Below are 19,898 nucleotides of genomic sequence, written 5' to 3'. Positions count from 1 at the left end.
TGTAATTGATAAGTATAAAAATATGCTATTGGTATATGTATTTGGAAAATTATATATAAATGGATCCGATGAAGTGCGAGCGAAAAATACACTAGAAATCAGTATATGCAGTTAATGATTATGTTAGTAACTTGATTATATGCATATAATGTCTATACATATGTCTGTTTATGTGTATTAGTTAAATATACATTCTTTTATATGTATTTTAGATATGCTATAGACTTACTAAGCTATGAAAGCTTACTATGATTGTTTTAGTCCATTTGTTTTATAGATTTTGGAGACGCGTTACGAGCTCGGGGATCATCAGCATAGTCTATCACACTATCGACTTCTTTTGGTATTTTGTTAAAATTTTGAACTCGACCTTATGGCATGTATAGGTTTGAATATGATTTTGGTTAGATTTGGATTGTAAAATATAAATAGCCATGAGAAAATGATTTAATTTCCATGTTTGTGATCAGTTTGGTTTTTTTTTAAAAATGGTTGTGTTTGTTTGGTTTTGCCTTGTAACCCTAATTCGGCGACGGATACGGGTTATGGGTGTTACAACTTGCTACAGAAATGAAATCCTTCATCACTGACTAGTGCACGCGGTGTACTAAACCAAGCCAACATATCTTTATCAGAAATCTCACTACTGATTTTGTATCATTGGTAGGTAAAGCAACAGCCTCGACCCATTTTCACTACACCAAAACAGGCTTTTAGCGGCGCTTTTTTATGCCTTTAGCGGCGCTTTTAAGCGCCACTAAAAGTATTAGCGGCGCTTTTACAAGCACCGCAAAAAGCGCCGCTATTGACAACGCCGCTAACTTTAGTGGCGTTTATATGGAAAAACGTCGCTAAAGATGATGACCTTTAGCGGCACTTTTATAACAAACGCTGCTAAAGAACATGACCTTTAGCGGTGCTTTTTTCACAAACGCCGCTAAAGATCGTGAGCTTTAGCGCGCTTTAGCCACAAACGCCGCTAAAGAATATGATCTTTAGCGGCGCTTTTGTCACAAACGCCGCTAAAAAATAAACCTTTAGCGACGCTTCTAACAAAAACGCCGCTAAAAACATAACCTTTAAAAAAATTATTTTAATCAAATAATATTTATTTTTATGATAAATATTATATTATGTTTTATTTTTTAAATTTGAACTTTAAATATACTTGTTAAGGATAAATAAAAAATATTATTTAAATTAAATTTTCTATGAAAATCTCAACTTTAAAACTAAATATAAAAAATTAATGAATTTAGCTTTAGAATTTAAAATAATAAATTAATAACACAATTAAAAAATTAGAAAATTTAGATTCCTAGAGTCAAACCATAATGATTTTCTCGTAGAAGTAAGAAACTAAAAAGAAAAAGAAAACTATGAATGAAGTAGATATCATAAAAAGAAATGCGCAGATGATTTTCTAGCAAAACATTTTTACATGATTAGTTCATAAAATCCACATCTTCATTACACAAGAGAAAGGACATTACATATCTAAAAGAACATAAAAAGGCTTTGCACAAATAGGATGAAAAAAGCTAGAAAGGAGGTGTACAAAATTGTACATCTTTATCAAGTAGGAAGAAGTTCTGTGCAGCTGTATCTGCATTTCCTGTCATCCTTACAACAGCTTGAACAGCCATGCTAAGAACACCAAGCCCTGCACTGGAAGCCAGAAAGAAAAGTTTTTATGAGAAATAAAGCTGTGAGGGAATGGATGCAAGGAGCCGTAGAAAAATTATGGTCAAATATTGAAAGACCAAGCTTTATAAGTCAGCCAAATAGCTTCCAGCTCCCACCACAACAATCTTGTGGTTTGGAAAATCATCCAAAGATCGACCTTGTGCTCTTACAGTTCCTAACAATCCAGCAACTGCAACTCCAGCAGTTCCCTAAGAGAATTAAGTAAGCACAACTTTCTAATATTTGTGGCATTCATAGTGATGCTGCAGCAATCTAAGTTACACTAGAATCTAATCCTATCCATAAAAGTAGCAACTTTCTGGGCCAAGTGCTAACCTGTACGTCATCATTAAACATGCAAAACCTTTCCTGATAGCGTTTCAGAGTTTTAAAGGCCCACTTCATTTGAAAATCCTCAAACTAAATGGGGTAACCATCAAATAAACATCATGGTATGAGCATATACAAAAAGCATAACCATAATAATAAAGTACGAACCTAAAAGAGCAAGTACATTCAACAACATATTTTTCTTGAAATCCCATAGAAGCAAGATAGCAAATCATGTGGCAACTCTTATCATATAAAAAGTAGAGGAACTAATAGATCATAAAACTATAAAGACAGCTAAGGGCAAATGTGGACATTAGAACCAAAAACAACAAAATAAAGGCACTAATATAATAACTTAAACTTTTAGGTTCAATGATTCTTTGACATCAACAAAATTAATAATACAATTTCTACATGTTAAGAAACATCCAGGCTGAAGGTTAAATGAAGAGGCTTAAACTTAAGAAGCAGCTTACCTATGTTCGGCACCTCTTGAATTATTTACCTGAAACGAAAAGCTTTTTTTAAATAAATCATGTACACATCAACTCAAGATGAAGAAAAATAGAAAATATTAGTCCAATGTTATAACTGAAAATTGCATATCCTTGTACAGCTTAATGTGCTTGTTAGCATGAGAATTTTTTAAAAAAAAAAGAAGCTCTTTATACTTGAAGGGACAATGGAAATTAGAACAGAATAAAACTAAACAGGCAAGAAATAAAACGGATATCAATGGACACCTCATCCCGAGATCATTTCCATTGGGGCACCTAAGGAAAAAGAACATGAGAAACCATAGCTTAGTTTTGAGTTAAGATTAAAGAATAGCATTACCTAGGAAGTGTTACACAATTTGATCACAATTTCGAACCATTGCATACAACATAACATACCAAAAGAACTTCAACAACATTACAACATAAGCCTAAGACAAATTATAATTTAAGTGTCAGCTAACCTTGAGGTAGGCACAAATATGTTACTAAAGACAAAAATAACAACATAAAGACATAGAAAATAAATAAAAGTTCAAACAAACAAAGCAAGAAACAGAGCTGTCTAAGTTAGAAGTCTGAAGGACCAATCAGAATAAATGAAACGACTAAAATAGGCAAAATAAAGAATGCAAAGAACAGGAAATATATAAAAATGTTTAGAAAAAAATAATTTATTCGAAAATAATAGCAATGAGAACTGATTTTAGACCCCTCCCCCCCCCCAAAAAAAATTCTACCCTTAGCTTCCACAAAGGTAAAAGGAAAACGGACAAAGATTTAATTTTTACAGAAAAAGCAAGAACCGACTTACCGGAAATTCGAAACTAAATAGACGGATAAATAGTCAAACTAGTAGAGTTAGTATATGCATGTAATGCAGGTCTAAATGCTGGAGCTCAACTTCCACTGAGATGTATCTCCAGCAGCAAAACAACTTATAATTAAACATTCCAATAAAAAGAAATTGGATCGGCAAAGTGAGAGCACCTGATCAAATAAGATAACGAATTAAAGAGACTGAGACCTTTGCAGTCTTCCACACAAGATAAGAAGTATTATAACAATTCTAGTTATGAAAGACACAAAATGAGATCGAAAAAGATATGGCAAATCACAATTTCCACAAGCAATTTGTTAACTGAGGTGCAAGGGATAGCATGATGAAAGATAAAAAAATATAGAAAAACACTACACACAGAAAATAAATAAATTGCTGATCAACAAAAACTTGCAAAATTAAAAATTAAGCCACTTTCAAAAATAAGCATGCCACCATTTAACCTTACAGAGGGAAAAAAATTTAACCATTTAACCATTTAACCAAGGGGATATACTGAGGAAAACACACGAAGCCATATTAACATAAATGATAAAAGAGCACACTATATAAACAAGAGATTCATCATCATTCAGCAAAGGCAAACCTTTCCACACCGATTAAATTATACACAAAAAATAAGGGGCGAGAGCCTAATATACAAGGAATCAACATGAAGAAAATAGCACATTGAAAAAAAAAACGTAAACATCTACACAATTTGAAGTACCTAAAAACAGAGATTCATAAGAAGAAACTTCCAATTCTACCTTCAAACAATAAATTCTTTAAGCAAAGTACCAAAATAACATGAGAGTTATGGTGGGCATCTTGAGCCATGCAGCTTCTATTTCCAGAATTGGCTAGTCCGTCTGGAGGAGGTTCACCAAAGACAGATTCCATTTCCTGAAACCAAAATTTATAATAGGCATTCTAGTTTCTGTTGAGAGTAAAGTATTTGTAGTAGATTTTGATAATAGGCATAGCACTTGTCATGGTGAGACAAAATAAGAGGCATTGAACCGCGGCTTCAATTAGATACATCAAATCAAAGAAAAAACAAACAAATCCTTATGGTTTCGGTTCAATAATTGTCATATTGCCGCAAGTGTTAATTAACGAACAAACAAAGAATAAGAAAACAATGGATATCTCTTAGTTCTTATAAACACATAATAGCAATACCTTATTGAGTTCAGCTATGGTGCTTGCAACGTCAAGGCTATCTTTACTGCTGAAGAACCTTGTAGAGCGAGGAACTATCACAGCAAATCGACGAAGAAACATGACGCCAATAATAAAGACTGAGACAAAAAAGTTATAGCTTTAGGATCTTAATTCTCAAATGAAAGCAGGTTCTTATTCAGGCATTTTCACAAACATATTAGGGTTAATGATGGGAAGGGGGAAAGTAACGATATTTTATGTTTTAAATTTTGTGAAAATAAGCTGAAATTATAGTATTAGAAGGTGAAAGAAAACAGGTTGAGCAATACAAAACTGGAATTTTCGGTAGATTGCAGTGACTAATGAGAGTGTCAGTCAGTTCAATCCTTTTACAAAACCATAGGAAATATCATCAACTACCAACTTTACCCCTTCCCTTACAAAAACTCTGCAAATAGAATATTATACAACAGGAAAATGAAAATGGTTAAAGCGGTAGGAAGAGAGAGAGAGAAATTAAGCGTACTTTTCGTAAAACCAAAACGAAAAACAAAAGAAAACAAAGAAACCTGTCATCTAGGTTTGTTTTGTCATCCAAATCAAACACGTATTAAAACCCCGAACATCCTCCGTTTTCTACACTCAATCGAAGCATCTAATCAGATGATTGCTCACTTGCTTGCAATTCTTTCATTCTCTGCAAGCCATGCTTAATGTCAGTGAAAAAAAAAACAAATGTGGATTTTCTGAGGAGTTGGCAAGGATATTTGCCACCAACCACTGAAGAAAAAAACCTGTAAGGGTTTTCATACAAATTTCAATGTAGTGGAAAACAAGGTATTGGCCTATTGGGTCTATAATGTCTCCTAAATTAAGCAATTTTAACAAGTTGAAAATTTCTTTTTTTGAATAAACAAGAACTGGCTTGGCTTCAGTTGGGAAGAAACACAGAGTTGAAAAAGTTTTTGGGTTTCTTTCTTGGATGTGTTAGGGATTTTAGTGGGGAAATTTGGGGATTTCGGAAGGGGGTTTCAAAATGGCCCTATTTTTATTTTTTTAAGTAAATTTTGTTGCGGTGTTTTTTATAAAAACGCCACTAAAAATTATTTCATTTGTAATAAAATGACACTGTTTTGCTGTGATAAAAAGGTGCTATTTTTTTAGTAAAATTTTGTTTTGTGGCGTTTTTTATAAAAACGCCGCTATTGCTTACCTTTTGAAAAACGCCGCAAAAAATTATTTCATTTGATATAAAACGACACTGTTTTGCTATTTTAAAATGGTGCTATTTTTTTTAAAGTAAAATTATTTTTTGTGGCGTTTTTTATAAAAACGCCGCTATTGCTTACCTTTTGCGGTATTTTTATGAAAAACACCGCAAAAAATTATTTCATTTGGTATAAAACGACACTGTTTTGCTATGTTAAAAGGGTGCTATTTTTTTTAAAGTAAAATTATTTTTTGTGGCGTTTTTTTATAAAAACGCCGCATAAAAACGCCGCAAAAAATTATTTCATTTGGAATAAAACGACATTGTTTTGCTATGCTAAAAGGGTGCTTTTTTTTTAAAGTAAAATTATTTTTTGTGGCGTTTTTTATAAAAACGCCGCAAAAAATTATTTCATTTGGAATAAAACGACACTGTTTTGCTATACTAAAAATCTTTTATTTTGTCTGTTAAAAATTATTAGTTAAGTGATTTTATAAAACATTTATTATTTTTTTATAAATTGAATTTTTATAAAAAAATCAAGTACTCTCAAAATAAATATCATTAAATATTTTTGTCAATTAAATATTTCTTCCTAACTAAAATATAATTATTTTGCTAGATGCTCGATGTGGAATGATTTTAGTTTTTGTATTTGTTATAATTTGGTCCTATATATCCAAAATAGATAGTTACCTATCCGTATCAATTTGTTACATTTTTTTAATTTTTTTAAATCTAATATTTAAATATATCAAATGGATTAAATTAAATATTTTTTAGTTATAAACACCGCTAATGTTACCTTTTTCGGCGTTTACAGAAGAAACTCCACTAATAAATTAAATTCTTGTAATGAAACGACACCATTTTGAAAAATTCTAATTAATACATATTAGTGGCGTTTTGGCTATAAACGCCGCCAAAGCTCGCATATTTTATAATTTTTTATATTCAATTATTGTATATTATTATTATTTCTTTACAATTATATAAGAACTTATTTAATATATAAATTAAAAAATAATAATTAATCTAAACCTTAAACCCTAACCCAACCCCAAATCTCTAAACCATAAATCACTAACTCTTAACCCCAAACCCCAAACCCCTAACCACTAACCCCTAAACCTTATTTAATATATAAATTAAAAAACACTAATTAATCTAAATCCTAAACCCTAACCCAACCCCAAATCCTTGACCCCTAACCCCTAAACATTATTCAATATATAAATTAAAACACATTAATCAATTTAAACCCTAAACCCTAATTGGACACCGGATCAATAAACCCTAAAACCCTAACTCTTAACCTCTAACCCCTAACCCATAAACCTTAAATCACAACCCTTAAATCAGAATCCCTAATTCCATAATCTATAAACCTTAAAATTGTAACTCTTAAACCGGCCCTAAATCCTAAATTAACCATATATATACTCTAAACCACATATATTAAACCCTAAACTATAAGGATAATTAAATTAAATATTTTAAAATTAATACTATCGTATCTTTTACAATTATATTTGAAATTATTTAATATATAAATTAAAAATCAATCAATTATGTACCCAAAAAATTTTAAAATAATTTTAAATAATAGTATTTTAATTTCTCCATTTTTAACAAATATTTTTCTATGTTTTTTATTTCAAATTATTTCTACGTGTCATTATTTCAAATTTATCCATTTTTAACAAATATTCAATTAAAAATAAATTGAATTTTAATTAATATAAATAAACAAATTAAATAGTAAATAGACAGATAAAATGTTTTTGCGATGCTTTTCAAAAAACGCCGCTAAAGCCCCGAGCATTAGCTGCGTTTTCCAAGAAACGCCGCTAAAGATCTGAGCATTAGCGACGCTTTTCCAAAAACGCTGCTAAAGATCTGAGCATTAGCCGCGCTTTTCCAAAAATACCACTAAAGATCTGAGAATTAGCGGCGCTTTTTCAAAAACGCCACTAAAGATCTGAGCATTAGTGGCGCTTGTCTTAAAATCGCCGCTAAAGCCCCGAAAGGTAGAAAACGACGCCGTTTAGCTTAGGTTTTTTGCTGCGTTTTTGCAAAAAACGCCGCTAATGCTCATTTTAGCGGCGCTTTCGGGAAAGCGCCGCTAATGCTTGATCTTTAGTGGCGTTTTATGTGATGCGCCGCTAATGCTCGATTTTTAGCGGCGTTTTTTGTCCAAACGCCGCTAAAAGCGCCGCTAAAAACCTGTTTTGGTGTAGTGTTTGAAACATAATAAACAGCTAGAAGGATGTATTCATTCCTGAAAGAACTTGGAAAATGTCCCATGAAATCAATCCCCTAGACATCAAATACTTCTACCTCAATTATCCTTATTTGTGGCATTTGATCCCTTTTTGATAAAATCTCAGTTCGCTGACATCTATCATGTAAAACCTAAAAAATTATTACAGTAAGAAAGTAAGATAGTATCCTTGATATAGTAAAATAAGGAAATAAAGTGACAAAAAGGGAAATTTGAGTTATGTCAACATTGGGAAGTATATTATGACATACTAATGCAAGAAAGGATTTAATCGCAAAAGTGAGAAAAATTTTGTTGCCTAAGAGTAAATACTCAAAATTTGAGGGGTTAAAGTGTAAATATGAAAAAGTTGAAGGACCAATAGTGTAAATATTTTAAGTGTGGAATGATCTAGAAATTAAGGAAAATGAATGAATTAGGATCAAATTGAATAGGTGAAGAATTATGATGGACTAAATCACAATTTTATCAAATTAAGTGATGGCTCAAGGATGAAATTTTAAAAGATCATAAAGGGCAAAATGGTCAATTAGAAGAGAGAGAAATCTAGAAGATAATGATGATGTTAGAGATATTTTAGATTAATTACATAAATATTAGTTCATTAATATTTTAATTTAATTTTTAAATGATATTTACTATTATTATTATAAATTAAAGAAAGACAAGTGTATGGTGATAATAGTATACAAATGTAATAATATATATGTATACATTTGTAATACAAATATTTATTTAAGTAATAGATATTTGCTAAAAATGAATTATAATGTATAATTATAAATAGGTAAATAAGATAAAGGAAATGAGAAAGGAAAGAAACCAAAAAAAAAAAACAGAGAGCAAACGAAAATAGGAAGGAAAGAAAAGGGAAAGAAGGATAAAGGGAAAATTAGAGATTTCAAGCTTGAAGTTTAATTGGTAAGTTAAATTAAGTCATTTTCTTGTAATTTTTGAGTTTTTGGAATCCTAGAGATAAATACTACTTGATTTATGTTGAAATTTTGAAAGTTAGTAGATTATTAGATGTAAGATTTCAATTTTTTTTTAAGTTTGATATTATTGAAAAAGCATGGAAATGATGTTTTAGTAGAGTTTTCTTATATAAGGTTTTATGTTCTTGATATACTAGTGAAGAGAAATAAGAGAAAGTGATGGGAAATATTATAGAATAAGGGAATAAGGGAGTTATAAACTTGGTAATCAACATCTTGCACTAAAATAGTTTTTGGACAGCAGTAGTAGGCTAACTTTGAAAAATCACCATAAATTGTGAAAATCGAATTAGAGGATGAAAAAAATATGGAATTAAAGCTTATTGAGTCTAGTTTCAGAGAAATTTATCAAATCTTAATTCGGAGTTCCGTAGCTCAAAATATAAATAATTTATTGACTATGACTCACGTAAACAGCTTTGATACGAACATAAGTAAATAGTAGAATTATAAATAATATTACACGTAAGCATGTTATATACATTAAGGATGTGGAATGGATAGGAGGAGGAAAATATATGAATATTTTGCTAGTATAGGTTTGCATTAAAAATGGCTAATTTGCATGATCTGGACTCAGGGACTAAATTGAATAAAAGTAAAATTTTTGGGGTAATTTTGTAAAAAGTCAAAAATGACGCATGAAATGAATTGTTTTATTATTTAAATTAATAAATTGAATGAAATATTAATTTAGATCAAGATCAGGTAGAAAATCGAGGAAAATGGAAAATTACCAAAATGCCCCTATATCTTGGTATTCCTGCAATTTAGCCTGGTAAGTTCGTGTAACTTGAATTATATTCTTAAATGCTTGAAATATATTTTTATTGATGTGAATATGATTTGGATGTTCATTATATGATAATTGATGAAATATTGATATTCTTGATGAAAAGAGAAAATAAATCCCGGTTGAATGAAAGGAAAATTCGATGGATTTCTGAAAAGGAATTAACGATAAAAAAGATCTAGCTCGGATGGGTGATCCCATCCTGATATAGCCCTCCCGAAGAATATATGGAAAATGGATTTAGCCTGGGGCGGTAATTCGAATTAGGGTCTGAATTTAACCTAGACTGGTAATTCAGATCCAAGCTCATTAGAGTAATTTCATTGCAGGGGATTTCGCCTGGACTGGTAATCCCGTCAATACTCTATGAGTTTATATTATAGGGGATTTAGCTTCGACTGGTAATCCCGCTGTAAGGATGAGGTTCGCGGGAGTGTGCTCTCTAAAATGGAAATGTGCGCACATGAATATGAATTGATGGACCCGGAATTGTATGCTAAAAGTGTACCTCTAAAAATTTATCAAATTTTTGAGAAATTCAAAGGGATAAATATGAGAAATAATAAAGGTAATAGAAAACATGGAATTGAATTATTATTGGAAATATATTATCGAATTCAATACTCAGTTTGGATTGAATGCGGAATTGAGTACGATTGTTCTGTGCCAAAAGATGAATTGACGGATAAGACCATAACTGGGTTATGGCACTATGAGCGTAAGACAATGGTTGGACCATGGCAGTGTTTATATGTAAGACCATAGCTGGGCTATGGCATTCTGATGATAAGACCATAACTGGGTTATGGCACTACGAATGTAAAGGATGAATTGACGGCAAATTACCCAAGTAAATCGAGGTTCAGCATTTGTTGCAGACTTTCGTGTTTACTATCTATTTAGCTCTCATGAGCTTCTGTTCAACCTTTGGGCATCTAAACTGATGTACTCATATCTGTAAGTCATTCTTCGAAAGGTAAAATATCGGGAGTTGTCTTGAATGATATATATATGAATATGAAGAAATGGTAAGAGAATGATATATATTATGATATGTATTTAAATCATTATCTTGATATGTTGATATATGGAAATTATGTAAGTGGAGACAAGTAAATAACTCAAGTGTGACATGTCAAGAAAATAAGTTTATCAAAGTTGAAATTATATGTAATATGTGCAAGTATGCTAACTAGTGTTGTTGTTTGATGCTTAGGCAAGTGCCAAGCTATTGGTTGATTTGGTAAGTATTTAAGTGAAAATATGCTAGTGCTCATGAAAAAGTGGTAAGGTTTAAATTAAACAATTTTTTATGAAATGACTTATCATGTGATCAGTTCGAGAAAGGCTTTGGTTAAATGCACTAGCTTGTGACCATGGTTGAATGATATGCTTATGACTTGTGTGACATGCATATGGAATAAGCGTGGAAAGTAAAGAAATGCAAATGAAAATAAAAAAAATTATGAAGAGTTAAAGTTACATAAAATCTTACTAAGCTTGGGATAATATGTTTAAGTGATATTGTGGATTATTTCACCTTGTGAGTTGATGAATATAGCTTCATGAGTATTGTGGTATCAATATTTGGTTATCCTTGATATGTATAGATTTCATATTTTAAATAAACCAATATGATTAAAGACTATACGAGCTTACTAAGCATTCATTACTTACGTATTTGTTTTTATTTACCCTACAGATTATCGGAAGCTTGATTGGGTTGGAAGCTTGTCGAAGATATATCACACTATCCGTTGGTTCTATCGGTAATTTTGGATGATTTGATTCTGTTTATAATGACATGTATAAGTTAATTTGGCCAACATTGGCTCATTAATGTTTTAATTTTGATTGGTTTCAAATATATATGCTAGATGAAACAAAATGTCTGATAATTAATTTATAAACTCCGGTACTGCTCTGTAACCCTGTTCTGGCGACAAATTTGGGTTAGGGGCATTACATATCACACCTTTGTACAAATTCATAGGCATCCTTGTTCATAGTTGGCTTATAGAAGCCTAATTGTAGCACCTTCTGGGCGGTCTTTTTTCTACCGAAATGCCCTCCGCAAGGAGATGTATAGCATCCTTGTAAAATGTCGTGCATATCTTTCTCCGCTACACACCTTCTAACCAATTGATCTGCACATTGTCGAAACACATATGGATCCTCCCAACTGTAATTTTTTTATTCGTGAACTGTCCTCTTTTTCTATTGCTAAGATACCTATGATAGAAAAACATCTCTTGTAATATAATTAACATAATCTGCATACCACAGTGTTATGTGTTTTCTAAAATTAGTCTGATGGATGTCTACCCTAAATAATTGCTCAGCTGTGAAAGTTTCTTTAATTTCTTCAATAGTTCCCGCTTCTAAGTTATTTTCAATTCTAGATAAATTATATACAATTTGATTCTCAGTCCCCTTTCTATCCATTATCCATAGATCAAATTCCCAAAGCAATAAAACCCATCACATTAGACTGGCTTTTGTCTCCTTCTTCTTCATCATGTATTTTAAGCCAGAGTGATTAGTGTAAACATATACTCTATTTGCCATTAAATAGGTCAAAATTTTTCACAGGCGAACACCACTACAGGTATTTCTTTTTCCATTGTAGTATAATTGCATTGTGCCAAATTTAGTGTTTTGCTTGAGTAATGAATAGCCCAAATATGTTATTCCTCTTCTGCCCCAAAACTGCACCTACTGCATAGTCACTGGCATCGCACATAACAATAAAAGGTTATGACTAGTTTGAGGTAATGATTATTGGTGTAGATATGAGTTTCTCTTTTATTACCTAGAAGGCTTTGACACGGTTTCAATCAAATATGAAAGGTGTCTCGTTCTGAAGAAGTTGATCCAATGGTTTGGAGATGTGAGCGAAGTCTTTTATAAACTCCGATAAAATCCTGCGTGGCCTAAAAAATTTTGAACACCCTGGACATTTGTTGGATTGGGAACGTTTTTTATAACCTCAATTTTAGCTCTATTTACTTCCATACCTTTTCCTCAGATCTGATGGCCCAACACCAATCCTTCTTTTACCATGAAATGACATTTTTCCTAATTAAGCACTAGATTAGTCTCTTCACACCTTGTCAGAACCTTTTCAAGTTACCCAGACATTCTTGGAAAGAGTTTCTATAAATTGAAAAGTCATCCATATATATGTCCAGCTCTTTTCTAGCATATCAGCAAAGATAGCGGTCATGCATCTCATAAAAGATTTTGGAGCGTTGCATAGACCAAATGGCATTCTTTTAAAGGTATAAGTACCAAAAGGGCATGTGAAAGTAGTTTTCTCTTGGTCATCAAAATAGATTGGGATTTGATGGTACCCTTAGTACCCATCAAGAAAAAAATAATAATCTTTACCTGCTAATTGATCAAGCGGTTGATCAATAAAGGGCAATGGGAAATGGTATTATTTTGTTGCATCATTCAATTTCTGGTAGTTAATACATACTCTCTAATAAATAGCTACTCTTGTCGGGATTAACTCATTTTTATCATTTTCGACTACAGTTAAACCTCCATTCTTTGGAACCTGTATAGGGATAACCCATTCACTATTATAAATGACGTAAACAAAATCTGCATCTAACTATTGAAGCAATTCCTTCTTTACCACCTCTTTTATAGATGGATTAAGTCTACGCTTAGCATCAACTACCTAGTTTTTTCCCTTCTTCTAATCTGATCTTATGCTAACAAAATGTAGAATTAATTCCTTTAATATCAACAATCGTCCATCCCACTGCTTTTTATTCATTTTCAAGACCCTCAATAGAGCCTCCTCTTAATTTGCATTTAAGCTTGCAGCAACTACCGGTAGAGCTTTTTGTTCTCTTAAATACCATATTTTAAATGTTTGGGAAACAGCTTCAATTCTAGCTTAGGAGGTTTGATAACAGATCGAACTATTTTTATTGAGTTCAGAATAATTTGTTCTAGCTGCCCATTATTCTACCTCCACCAATCAATTTGGGATACCATGTGATCATTCTCTTGCTCAGCACCAGCTTCTTCTTCTTCTGTTTCATAATCATTTCATCCTTCTGCAATTAACTCCAACTAATTACATTCTTGTTCTTTACTTTCTACATACTCTGATCCCCCAATTTTCACTTCATGACATTCTTCCTAGGTAGATTCATTATTGTTTAATTTCTCCAATATTTCCATTACTTTAGTCTTAGTTTTTGTCCAAATACTTCCATCAATCATAATATTAAATTTTCGTCTATTCTGATTGTCCATCTAGTATTGACCTGAGGATTTTCTTAAACCTCTCCCATGCATGTCCCAAAGTTTCAATGGTACTTTTCTTGAAATAAAATAATTGTGTATAAATACCTAGTACCTTGGTCATAGGCAATACTCGGCAAAGAAACAGCTACACAAACTCAGTCCAAGTAGTGATGGTGCCTAGGGGAAACGCTTCTAACTACATTTTTGCCTTCCTATCCAATGCAAATGGAATTAATAATAATTTGATAGTATTTAGTGGAACACCTGCGTAAGCAATAGTGTTACATATATGATCAAATTTCTGCAAGAATGCTATGGGATCCTTAGTTTTATGATCAGCAAATCTGACATTATTAGAAATCCATGTTAGTAAAGTAGGATCTAATTCAAAATGTAAACTATGAATTACAGGACGAGTAATGATAGAACGTAGCTAATCTACATCAAACAACATCCCTAAGACCTGCATAATGTTAATAGTTTATTTATTGCTTAAATGAATTATATCTATAACCTAAAATTTAATCATTATTCTTGTCGAATTGCAAAAATTAAGATTGAGGCGGTGTTCGCAAGTACATCGGTCAGGTTATAACATAGTTTTGTTATAACGAAATACTTTGGCAAGTATTTCGAGGATTGTACCCAATGGAGGCTCAACACTAGGCCAATTTTAACCTAAGCACAACAAGATCTAATTAGTAGTCTACTTAGATTATATTACGAAACATACGTAAAAAGGGTTTTTGAGGTTTCTGTACTAAAGATAAAAATAATAAAAAAGAAAAATAATATTGGGAATTCCAAAAAATAGAATTGATCAGATCTGACTATGCTAGATTAGCTTGCTTCGGTAATTCGTCTCAACTATCACTTCGGACTTCTTGCCAATCAACTAGTCGATATCCTATTAGGATCTTCTGATCTTCCACTAAAGTAATGAGTCAAGAAGGACTACTTATCTTTCGATCTCACAGTCTAGACCAGCTCGGGGTTAAGGCATTCACGGATGGGTCATACCAATTTTGGGTTAATTCCCACATTAATAACTTCCTAGGGTCGTTAAGCCTAGGATTTTTTTTACGTTCTTCTTTACCGAACTGCTGATCCATTGCGTAACCCCACAACATAATTAATTCATCATACCTCCACTCGCTAATCCCCCATAGAGGGATTAGTTCCTCATGGTTTTCGTAAATAATATAAAAGATAAACATAATAAGTGAATTGAACATATAATATTTAACAAAATGCTTGATTTGTATTAAGAGCAAGAATGAATCCACAGCGTCTGATCGCATTCACAAATCAGATCTCTCGAAATAAAATAAAGACAAAACAGAAGTAAACTAAAACCTAAGAAAATGAGAAAAACTAAAACCTAAAATTTAAGAGAGAAATTCTAGACTAAGTAGCTGGTGTCTAAAACAAGTGCCAAATGAGCCTATTTATATATTTTAGGTGGCCATCGTCCTTAACCCTGGGTTAGCTGACGTTCCCAAGCTTTAAGTTGGATTGTGCTGACCAAAATGCCCTTGTCTCGTAATTATTTCTCGTCCAAAGTCAATGTCGTGACACACCAAGACTTGTGTCATGACATAGTAGTTAGTATGCTCTTCTTCGGGGTTTCTTCAAGGGTATGTCGTCACATCCTTAGGCTATGTCACAACATCGAAGGCAATCTCAGAATTTCTTCATTCTGCTCTCTATGTTGTGACATCACAAACTCTGTGTTGTGACATAGTGATTAGTATTGATGTAGCACGCCTTCTAATGGTCTCCTACACACTCATAAAGTACGTTAGCTCACCTTTAGGCATAACTCAACCCCTAAGGTCAATAAAAGACTCGATTTGCACATTTTATTGGACTCTAACAAAACTTACTAAAACATAATTAAATCCTAATGATAATGTTTAATTTAAATCTCTTAAAGTGTGAGAACTAGTTTAATCCGCTACACCAAATTACGGCAGATCAACATACCTCTCCAGAACCTGACACCACTACCATTAATCATTGTACGATGCGTCTCACCCATTATGCATCTTATACAGTGCCTTCTGTTTTATGATCCATGCCTTGCAATACGATGATGTGTAATCGAAGTGGCTATAAATATTTACAATTAAAATTGGCACAATAACCCTAAGACTCGCTTTGACCATAGGTAGTGTTATGTCCACGATCATCTCTGAATCCAATTTCAGATGATCCCGTGAAATACCTGCAACAAAGCGAGTACGTTAAAATTAGCAATTTAACTCTCCAAATATAAAATAGTCTTGATGCAGTACCTGAGACAACACACGTATGCGGAGCGGTATATTTCTTTATGATCCATAACCCCGTCTTCTTCTTAATAGAAGCCATGATTTTCCATGCACATTTGTTGTCTCGCATTGCACACTTCACCTTGAACTTGTCAGATTAGGATTTAACGACGTAAAAGTTTACCCTGTTCTTGATGTTGTATCACTTCACTATAGTGACAAAATCATCTTTAGAGGAAAACTCCTTCCCCACTTCTAAATCACCCAAATCCAACGAAGAACTCGCATACCCGGTCTTTTATGTGGTAGTTCAACAAACTCCAACCCATCTTCTACTGATAGATCCATATTATGCATATGGGCTGGAGGTGAGTACGCCTTGAATTGTGGATCTTCTTTGGAATCTTCACCCGAACCTTCACCGTCTAAACCCCCATCTTCTGGTTTAGTTAAAATCGCCTCTGGTTCAAATAATAATGCAATTTTTGAACCATCGGCACTAAGCTCCCGAATTGGATTAACATCGGATTCACTGCCCTCTTCATTCCCAACCCCACCAATATCTCCAGGGTTGGATGTCCCCTCATTGGTGGACATCATAGGGATTCTTGTATAGTTGTCAAAACAACCAAAATCACCTATTGATTGCCAACCACTGGAACTTGATATCATTCCCCTGTAAGTGTTCCCAGCGTTGAACATCGACTGATCGAAGTTCAAATAAAAACCACAACTGAATGTTGTACAAGGGTCCACTATTCCGTCTTACCACCAAACCTTGATTGTTCGGTGTTCTGCCTACTACAGTTAAAATCTAGGGCCAAAACAGATAAGTGACTTCCCATTGATGATTCCGAGATATCATAATGAGAACTTTCTAACAAAATAGTGAACCCATTACACAACTGTGTCGTTAGACTCTCGGCTTGTGCTTCCATTTTGGACTTTTGAATTGGAACATATGTCGACCTCTGAGGGTGTAACAACCTCTTTTTTAGTAATGTTAAAAACGATGGTTTCGGGGTCACAAATCTGACGTGAGAGTTTGAAAATATTGTTAATTAATATTTTTTAGTCAAGTAAAATATTATTGACATTTGATTTAATGATTTCTATTAATTGACAGAATAATTAGGTTCAAGTGGTATATCCCTAAAGTTGAGTAGTTTTAGAAAATGAGGTATCGAGACCTTGTTTCTATAAATCAAGTTTGTAAATATTTTAATAAATATTTACAGAATTTTATTAGGGTCATATTAAAATTTGGTTAAGAAATTTTAATGTTTTAATAATTAATTAAGTGAAAAGGAGGAAATTAAAAAGGTGCAAAGTTAATTACTATAGGTTTATTTGCATTAAATTCATTTAACACATGGTTTAAGGGTTTAAATTGGTAAATTTTCCAAGCTTAAATATAGTGGATGGATGTGGTATGGTTTTTAGTGAAATCTTAATTATTTTTAATGGTTAATTTTGTAATTTGATAAATTAGTTATTAAAATAAAATATGACAAAATATAATACTATCATCTTCTTCCTTTGCTTTTTGTTTTGAAACTGTATAGCCTTGGTGAAGCATAAAGAACATTCGGCCAAGCTAAATTAGGGTGCATGTAAGTGAAATTTTGTCCTGTTTTTAGTAATTTTTATGTTTTTGAGCTCGTATTAACTTAATCTAGCTAATCCAAAGGTCAAATTGTAAAACTGTTAAATGTTATAAATTATACCATGGATGAATTTGATATGTTTTTGAAGTTTTATGGTAGATTGTTTAGCTTGGTTGCTAAATAAACATATTTTGTTAAGTAATTTTTTATGATTTTAAGGTTTAGGGACTTATTTATGAAAATGATAAAATTCAAGGAAAATATTGTACATTGATGATAAATTTGGGCTTTTATAAGACTAGGTAAAAATCGGCTAGCATGAATTTTAATTAAAAGTGGTTAAATTGCAAGTTTCAGGTTTAGGAACTAAATTGCAAAAAAGGTAAAGTTTAAGGGTACTTTTGTAAATTTTTATTGTAAAGGGTTATAAGCTAAATTAATTATTTTAAATGCTGGAATGAGATTAATTGAATAAAAATATTTATCTAGATCAAGAAACAACTCGAACGGAAGAAAATCGCTAAAAAGTCAAAGTGGCAGAATAGTGGTCGATTCAGGTTAAAACTCGTTTATGAGTTCAGGTAAGTTGGTAACTTGGTTAATTCAATTATTTACAGTTTCAATAAATTTAATATCTATTTGTGTATATATATGTGAATGAAAATTTGTTGGTTTGAAGGAAATTATTAATACCATTATTGAAAGACACTATGGTACTATACTAGAAGCGAGTAAGACAATAGCTGAAAGACGTTGTGGCATCACGATTCTATCAAATAAGACCATAGCTGAAAGACGCTACGGCATCACGACTCAAACGAATAAGACCGTAGTTGAAAGACACTATGGCAACACGACGGAAAATAAATAAGACCATAGCTGAAAGACACTATGGCAACACGACGTAAAATGAATAAGACCATGGTTGAAAGACACTATGGCATCAAATTGGGAATGAAGAAGACCATGGTTGAAAGACACTATCGAATCAAGTCGGGTATGATTAAGACCATGGTTGAAAGACACCATGGCATCCTTCAACCATTCGTTATTCAGGTAACATGTTTCGATTGAGATATGTATGATAAGTATGTATATGAAATTAATGTTTTGACTAGTATAGTTTGTTAATGAATATTTACGCTTTGGTGTGGATATATGTTTCATATGTCTATAAATATATTAACTAGTGATGTTTGTGGTGTGTTTAGGGAATTAAATGGTTATATGAGTATTGTCTGAGTATATAAATATATGAAATGAATCATGATTTTGGATAATGAAATGGATTATAATGATATGTGTAATTGAAAGGAAAAATGGTTTATTGTACATGTAGAACTGATGAATTATGAAAAGGAAATGTTGACATGTTATATACCATGTTTTGGTTGGAATTATTTGTGCATTGCTTCACCAACTAACCATGTGAGGTGTTATGTATAGAAAAGGAATTTGGAATATGACTAAACTAAATTATGCTTAATTTAATGTATTCAGTAAGTTTAAGTTTCCTTTATATGAGCTTACTATGCACTAGTTGCTTACATAATTGTTTTCTTTGTTTTGTAGATCATTGGAAAGCTCGATCGGTTGGAATCTTCGTCGAAGCACAATCACACTATCTATCAACCATTTTGGTAACTTCTATATAGTTTGGGCTAATGGTTATAAATGGCATGTATAAGGTTGTATATCTATTTGGTATGTCTTGGATTGTGCCAAGCTTTGGTGTACCTTAATGCTTTTGTTGATGGTTTATATATGAAGTGTATTTATAATATGCTAATGGTTATGCATGGCCTTTTGAAATTAGGAAGGAAATGGTTGATTGATATGTTTTTGGATGGGGATATTTAGTATATTTGAATTATGTTAAATGATTGAACTTATGATGTTAAATTGATCTAGGTTAGGTGTTTGAAATGTGGTGCCTTTGAATGGCATATTGGTTAAAACATATAGGA

The 19,898-nt window shown here is 32.2% G+C and overlaps 1 protein-coding gene across 13 annotated transcripts; it reads right to left on the bottom strand.

Annotated features, from left to right (window-relative positions):
- Positions 1-1,400: 1,400 nt before the first annotated feature.
- LOC107911986 (uncharacterized) lies at positions 1,401-5,542 on the bottom strand. 13 transcript variants are annotated; one of them, XR_005917138.1, is made up of 6 exons: positions 5,073-5,540; positions 4,838-4,951; positions 4,522-4,640; positions 4,107-4,242; positions 2,496-2,524; positions 1,401-1,668 (listed from the first exon to the last, which is right to left on the bottom strand). XR_005917138.1 is itself a non-coding variant. In XM_041099145.1 (5 exons), the coding sequence occupies exons 2-5, from the start codon at positions 5,077-5,079 to the stop codon at positions 1,828-1,830; spliced, it is 330 nt and encodes a 109-aa protein (XP_040955079.1). In that variant the 5' UTR covers positions 5,080-5,200; positions 5,298-5,537; the 3' UTR covers positions 1,401-1,827. The 13 variants fall into 13 exon arrangements, 9 of the variants coding, with proteins under 9 accessions (XP_040955079.1, XP_040955080.1, XP_040955085.1 ...); XR_005917135.1 differs by lacking the exon at positions 4,838-4,951 and having other exon boundaries at positions 1,401-2,106; positions 2,496-2,792; positions 5,073-5,536; XR_005917136.1 differs by lacking the exon at positions 4,838-4,951 and having other exon boundaries at positions 2,496-2,792; positions 5,073-5,536.
- Positions 5,543-19,898: the final 14,356 nt, after the last annotated feature.

The sequence above is a fragment of the Gossypium hirsutum genome, chromosome D08 (assembly GCF_007990345.1).
Source record: "Gossypium hirsutum isolate 1008001.06 chromosome D08, Gossypium_hirsutum_v2.1, whole genome shotgun sequence".
Lineage (NCBI taxonomy): Eukaryota > Viridiplantae > Streptophyta > Magnoliopsida > Malvales > Malvaceae > Gossypium > Gossypium hirsutum.
Note: the sequence above shows the minus strand (reverse complement) of the source record. Positions and strands in the feature narration are given on the sequence as shown.

Excerpts from the sequence above, each read along its gene's own strand:
- LOC107911986 (XM_041099144.1), bottom strand. Across the intron at positions 4,243-4,521 it reads CCATAGCTGAACTCAATAAG|GAAATGGAATCTGTCTTTGG; the intron begins GTATTGCTATTA and ends TTTTGGTTTCAG. Across the intron at positions 1,896-4,106 it reads AAAGAATTTATTGTTTGAAG|GGAACTGCTGGAGTTGCAGT; the intron begins GTAGAATTGGAA and ends TAATTCTCTTAG.